Here is a 7,548-nt window from a genome sequence, read left to right as displayed (position 1 = left end):
ATCTCTCTCTCAACTAAGGGGTCCCTGCTTCATCTCTCTCTCAACTAAGGGGTCCCTGCTTCATCTCTCTCAACTAAGGGGTCCCTGCTTCATCTCTCTCAACTAAGGGGTCCCTGCTTCATCTCTCTCTCAACTAAGGGGTCCCTGCTTCATCTCTCTCTCTCTCTCAACTAAGGGGTCCCTGCTTCATCTCTCTCTCTACTAAGGGGTCCCTGCTTCATCTCTCTCTCAACTAAGGGGTCCCTGCTTCATCTCTCTCAACTAAGGGGTCCCTGCTTCATCTCTCTCAACTAAGGGGTCCCTGCTTCATCTCTCTCTCAACTAAGGGGTCCCTGCTTCATCTCTCTCTCAACTAAGGGGTCCCTGCTTCATCTCTCTCTCAGCTAAGGGGTCCCTGCTTCATCTCTCTCTCAACTAAGGGGTCCCTGCTTCATCTCTCTCTCTCAACTAAGGGGTCCCTGCTTCATCTCTCTCTCAGCTAAGGGGTCCCTGCTTCATCTCTCTCTCTCAACTAAGGGGTCCCTGCTTCATCTCTCTCTCAACTAAGGGGTCCCTGCTTCATCTCTCTCTCAGCTAAGGGGTCCCTGCTTCATCTCTCTCTCAACTAAGGGGTCCCTGCTTCATCTCTCTCTCAGCTAAGGGTTCCCTGCTTCATCTCTCTCTCAACTAAGGGGTCCCTGCTTCATCTCTCTCTCCGCTAAGGGGTCCCTGCTTCATCTCTCTCTCAACTAAGGGGTCCCTGCTTCATCTCTCTCTCAGCTAAGGGGTCCCTGCTTCATCTCTCTCTCAGCTAAGGGGTCCCTGCTTCATCTCTCTCTCAACTAAGGGGTCCCTGCTTCATCTCTCTCTCAGCTAAGGGGTCCCTGCTTCATCTCTCTCTCAGCTAAGGGGTCCCTGCTTCATCTCTCTCTCAGCTAAGGGGTCCCTGCTTCATCTCTCTCTCAACTAAGGGGTCCCTGCTTCATCTCTCTCTCAGCTAAGGGGTCCCTGCTTCATCTCTCTCTCAACTAAGGGGTCCCTGCTTCATCTCTCTCTCAGCTAAGGGGTCCCTGCTTCATCTCTTTCTCAGCTAAGGGGTCCCTGCTTCATCTCTCTCTCAACTAAGGGGTCCCTGCTTCATCTCTCTCTCAACTAAGGGGTCCCTGCTTCATCTCTCTTTCAACTAAGGGGTCCCTGCTTCATCTCTCTCTCAACTAAGGGGTCCCTGCTTCATCTCTCTCTCAACTAAGGGGTCCTTGGCCAGAGAATGTGGAAGACCCCTGCTCTAGAGGCCCTGCATGTTTCATATCTGTCTTTTATTAAGTTAAGGTTAAGGTTAGGAACAGTGCTCACCGGTAGCGACTATAGGGTTAGGGGTTAGGTTAGGGGTTAGGGGTTAGGGGTCAGAGGTCAGAGGTCAGAGTTGGCCATCAACACTAACAAAGACCTTCTTCTTCTTGTTCAGCAGGTTTTCTTCTAGTCCAGCCTGGCCTGCTGTTACTGCTATGAGGACAACATCTGATACAATATATCCATCTGTTCCTGCTATGAGGACAACATCTGATACAATATATCCATCTGTAGGTAATACAATATATCCATCTATAGGTATTATATACATCTGTATCATCTATAGGTATTATTATATATCCATCTATAGGTGTTACAATATATCCATCTCTAGGTATTATTATATCAATCTATAGGTATTACAATATATCCATCTGTATCATCTATAGGTATTATTATATATCCATCTATAGGTGTTACATCTGTATGGTCTATAGGTATTACAATATATAATCTGTATGGTCTATATTACAATATATCCATCTATAGGTAATACAATATATCATCTGTATGGTCTATATTACAATATATCCATCTATAGGTAATACAATATATCATCTGTATGGTCTATATTACAATATATCATCTATATTGTCTATATTACAATATATCATCTGTATGGTCTATATTACAATGTATCATCTGTATGGTCTATATTACAATATATCAGCTGTATGGTTTATATTACAATATATCATCTGTATGGTCTATATTACAATATATCATCTGTATGGTCTATATTACAATATATCATCTATATGGTCTATATTACAATATATCCAACCTTTTGTCTCAGGGCACCCCATAAATATTGTTTTAATCCGAGGCATTTAGTTTAATAGTCTCGGGGCACCCCATAAATATTGTTTTTATCCGAGGCATTTAGTTTTCATTGTAAAAAGCATGTAATTTTCTCCCAGGTATTTTCTAGTTTTATATTTAAAAGCACTTTATGTTGTATTGATGAAGGCATTTAGTTTGCATTGTAAAAAGCATGTTATTTCCTCCCAGGTGTTCCTCTGGTTCGGCATGGCTTCCCCTCTCCTCTCCTCCTCCTCTGAAGACAACGGCTCTCAGTTCAACCTGAGTGCTTTTAACTACTGCTACCTGGAGGAGGACTTTAAGTACATCCTGCTTCCTGTCAGCTACGCCCTGGTGTTCGTGGTTGGTCTGGCGCTCAACGCTACGGCGCTGTACGTGATTCTGTTCAGAACCAAGGTTAGTATAGAACATACATGATGCTCAACGCTATGGCGCTCTACATGATTCTGTAGAACCAAGGTTATTATAAATGGTAAATGGTAAATGGTGCATTTATATAGCGCTTTTAATCCAAAGCGCTTTACATAGATTGTGCATTACATTCACCCATTCACACACACATTCATACACCGGTGGCAGAGGAAGCCATGCAAGGCACCAACCTACTCACCAGAGGCAATTAGGGGTTCAGAGTCTTGCCCAAGGACCCTTCGACATTGACTCAGGGGGAGCCCGGATTCGAACTGGGAACCCTACGGGATTTATACCCTTCGTGCTCTAATACCAGTTTCTCTACCCCTGAGCTATGCCGCCATTATAGAGTAACACTCAACGCTATGGCGTTCTACATGATTCTGTAGAACCAAGGTTATTATAGAGTAACACTCAACGCTATGGCGTTCTACATGATTCTGTAGAACCAAGGTTATTATAGAGTAACACTCAACACTATGGCGTTCTACATGATTCTGTAGAACCAAGGTTATTATAGAGTAATACTCAACACTATGGCGCTCTACGTGATTCTGTAGAACCAAGGTTATTATAGAACATACATGGGCAACTGGCGGCCCGGGGGCCACATGCGGCCCCCACCTTCATGGGGGAGTCTCTCTCCATTCCGACATGTCGCCACTCCGACAGTGACTTCTTATTGTCGGAGTGGCGACACCTCCACAGAGGTTAAGGTTAGGGTTACCAACTGATGGTTTTCTCACCATCAGTTGATTCTTCATATCCATATGAGTCAAACCGCTGAGATCATTTGTTTATGTTTGGAGCACAGTTCTTATACAAGTATGACGCGATATCATGGATCTGTCTCATTTCCCTTGTTCCCTCCCTGGCATGTTACTTGAAAGTAAAGAGTTTTTAGCACCCCTAGTGGTTGCCTTGAGGATTGCTGCCAGCTAATGTTTACCTTGTTCTTATTGGCAGTTGTGATCACATGAGCAAGGTTTTACTTCCTGGTCAGCTTTTGACAGATAGAGCACAGCTGGTGAGACAGACAGTCTGGGGGAGAGCGTTGTTGAGAACAGAATGAATAATACAATACAGTCATCACTGAGACGCTGTTGTGAGAAGCTGAGGTGAGACGCCGAGAAGCGGCGAGAAGCGGCCTTTTCACCGTTTTTTATCATCTGACCGAGGGAGCCCAACGGACGGGTCCCGGTGCCATTTGACCACAGGTCCGCTCATTTTTTGAGTGTCCCCCGGACGGGCAAGAAATGCTTGTACCGGGCGGTTGACCGCTGTGGTTAATTTGGGAGCAACAACCTCACCGACGCCGCCGCTACAGCCGCGGGCTGCCGTAATCACAGGTCCGCTCATTGTGAGTGTCCCCCGGACGGGCAAACAAGCTCGTACCGGGCGGTTGACCGCCGTGGTAGGGAGCTACAATCAACTACCTAACCGACGCCGCAGCTACAGCCACTGGCCGCCGCAAAGCAGCCGGTGTGAGAGAGCCAGAGGGAGCTGGACTATATTGCCAGCCTGGTGTGGCTCGTTTTCAGCCTAGATCCAGGAAGGCAGCGGCGGTGCAACAAACAACAACATGGCACCGAAGAAAAATCCAGCTTCAATGGAGGATCTCGAGGAGTTGAAGCTATGTATGAACATGTTAACAGAGGAGATGGCCACTGTGAAACAACAACAGAAAACCATCATGAACTTGGTGGCGGAAGTAAAAGCACTGCGGCTGGAGAACAAGGAGAAAGACAAAGTAATGTCTAACTTGGAGAACCGCGTCGCTGAATTGGAACAGTACACAAGAATGAACGACATTATTGTTGCGGGACTGGTGATCAAGCCTCGTTCATATGCCAAGGCCGTTTCCACAACATTGAACGGCGAGGAGGAGGAAGCAAGCGAGGAGGACCAGAATTCGGTGGAGAACCAGGTGACTACTTTTTTGCAATCCAAGGGAATCAAAATCAACAGAGACAACATTGAGGCTTGTCACCCTCTCTCCAAGAAGAACACGGACGATAAAACAACCGTTATAATGCGGTTTGTAAACAGAAAACACAAGATGGAACTGCTCAAACAGGGAAAGAAGCTAAAGGGCACACAAGTGTACTTGAATGAACATTTGACCAAAAAGAACGGGGACATTGCCAGAAAAGCTCGATTCCTGAGAAAGCAGAAGAAAATCCAGTCGACGTGGACATCCGAATGCAAAATTTTCATTAAACTAAACGGAACGCCTGAACAGGCAAAAGTGCTAGTCATCCGAGAGATGGGAGACCTGGTCAAATATGAATGAATCCAAAAGTACGACATAAGGTAATGGAAAAGACTGTTCAATATATCACACAATTATGGATAGACTGTTAATGCAATTTCACATCATATTATGACTACTCAGGTCAATTATTCATCTCAGGTTGAAGTTCTTGAGCAACTAATAAGGTCTGATGAATATTATAACTTGGGTTTTAAAACATTTGAATATACGGAACACAAATCTCAGGACATTGAAAATGACATTGACCCAGAAAACAATTTCTTTAACAATATCAACAACAACTGTTACTGTTACTGCTACTATTCTGATGAACAGTTTAATACAAAGATTAAGATAGAGCACAACTTTTCAATCATCCACTTTAACAGTAGATGCCTTTATGACAAATTCAAAAGAATAAAAAAATACCTTGAGAAATTCAAGAAACCATTCAACATAATAGCAATTTCAGAGACCTGGATCAACCCTGAGAAGGGTGTTGACGATATACAGTTGAATGGCTATGAGCTGAACTATGTGAGCAGGAAAAATAAGACAATATGTGGATAATAGACTCAACTATAAAGTGGTGGAATGTATGACAGCTGTTGTTGCTGATATAATAGAATGTATTACAGTAGAAATTAGTATGGAAAAAAAGAAAAATATATTGGTTAGTTGTATTTACAGAACACCAGGATCGAGTATTGACACTTTTACTGTTTGGATGGAAAAGGTGTTTTCAAGTTCAAATCAAAAGATCATGTTTTTATGTGGTGATATGAATGTTGACCTTCTGAACCCAAACAAGCACAAAAATACAGAGGACTTCATTAATGGAATATACAGTTTGGGTTTACATCCAAAGATCACAAGACCAAGCAGAATTACAGTACATAGTGCCACGCTAATAGACAACATACTGACCAATGTTCTGGAAGACAATATAGTGAGTGGGCTTCTAGTACATGACATCAGTGACCATTTGCCAGTATTTGTAGTCTATGACTGCAAGTATAGGGAGGACAAGGATGCCAATAAATTCACTTATAAAAGAGTTAGAAATGAGGAATCAATGACTTTGCTTAGAAATGCATTATTGGAACAAAATTGGGACATGGTTTATAAAGTAGAAGATATAGACATAGCATATGAATCATTTCTAAAGATATTCCAATTATTATATGATAAATATTGTCCTATAAAAAAATACAATAGAAATCAAAAGTACAACGATACTCCATGGTTAACGAAGGGACTACAAAATGCTTGCAAAAAGAAAAATAAATTATACAGAAAATTCATAAAACATAGAAATATAGAGACTGAAAATAAATATAAAAAAATATAAAAATAAGTTAACTAATATAATGAGAACATGTAAGAAAGATTATTATAATAAACTATTGGATAATAATAAGAGCAACATTAAAGGTTTATGGAGTGTATTGAATAGTATCATAAGAAATGGATTTCGGGGCTCTAGTTACCCATCACACTTTATAGAAAATGGTAAGACTTTAAAAAATATGGATGATGTGGTTGAGGGTTTCAATAATAATACTAATATACTACCAGGGAACATACAGAATATGTTTTTTGACAGAGAGGGTGGTTATAACTTAAGAAGGGAGCTTAACTTTAAGCAACTTCTTATACACACCACTATGAAAAGTCAGTTTATCACGGTATGTGGGGTCAATTTATGGAATGGTTTGGATTTGGAACTCCAAAAAAGCACAAATATTATACAATTTAAGAGGATGTATAAGAACCAAATTATCAAGTGTTATAGAGAGGAGGAAAGTGGATGTTGATTGTATTTGTGTAGGGGTATGTAGTTGTGTATGCATGTATACGTGTATATGTATATATGTATGGGTATGTATGTGTGTATGTACAGGTATGTAGGTAATTGTATAGATATAATATAGATAAATTGGAAATATATGGATAATGTATAAAGATATCATAGGAATAGATGATTATATGGTATAGATGGATTGGAAATATAGGGATAATGTATAAATATATCATAGGAATAGATGATATACAGTGTTGATTATGGATTATGATTATTATTATATAGTAGGGGGGTAGGAGTTAATAAGTATTCACTTCGTCCTACTCCTTTTTGGACTTTTGAAGAAAAATGATGATTGCACTTTATTTACTTTATTTTTGTTTATGTATCACGTTTTTTATATATTGTGACCATTGTTATTTGTTTTAATGTTTTGTTTTTAATTGAGTTCAAAATAAAGATTATCAAATCAAATCAAATCAAAGCTTTTGTTGTGAAACAGACACACATTATGCTCCAGAATATTCCACCTGTTTTGAGCCTTGGAGAAGCTTTGTGTGTGAGTTAATGTTACATCTTTAACAATGAATAATGATGCATATTTAGTTTAATTAATTAATTTTACATTTGTAAAGGTTTAAGGTTAATTACCTACCATAAGCAAGGTGACTGCAAAGCAGCCAAAAGGCACATCTAAAGCCACAGTTGGCTGGGTGCCAGACTAAACACATCTAAAGCCACAGTTGGCTGGGTGCTAGACTAAACACATCTAAAGCCACAGTTGGCTGGGTGCTAGACTAAACACATCTAAAGTCACAGTTGGCTGGGTGCTAGACTAAAACACATCTAAAGCCACAGTTGGCTGGGTGCTAGACTAAACACATCTAAAGCCACAGTTGGCTGGGTGCTAGACTAAACACATCTAAAG

The 7,548-nt window shown here is 40.9% G+C and overlaps 1 protein-coding gene across 1 annotated transcript in view; it reads left to right on the top strand.

Annotated features, from left to right (window-relative positions):
* Positions 1–2,358: 2,358 nt before the first annotated feature.
* p2ry2.1 (purinergic receptor P2Y2, tandem duplicate 1) overlaps positions 2,359–7,548 on the top strand; it is a gene marked incomplete at both ends in the record, with an annotated part of 101,429 nt that continues 96,239 nt past the window's right edge. Inside the window, one exon of the mRNA XM_080731114.1 lies at positions 2,359–2,547. Within this exon, the coding sequence (XP_080587240.1) occupies positions 2,359–2,547 (189 nt within the window). The remainder of the gene's footprint in view (positions 2,548–7,548) is intronic.

The sequence above is a fragment of the Nannobrachium achirus genome (assembly GCF_963921795.1).
Source record: "Nannobrachium achirus genome assembly, chromosome: 8".
Taxonomy (NCBI): Eukaryota; Metazoa; Chordata; class Actinopteri; order Myctophiformes; family Myctophidae; genus Nannobrachium; species Nannobrachium achirus.
The sequence above is the reverse complement of the archived record's forward strand: the minus strand, read 5'-3'. Positions and strand labels throughout refer to the sequence as shown.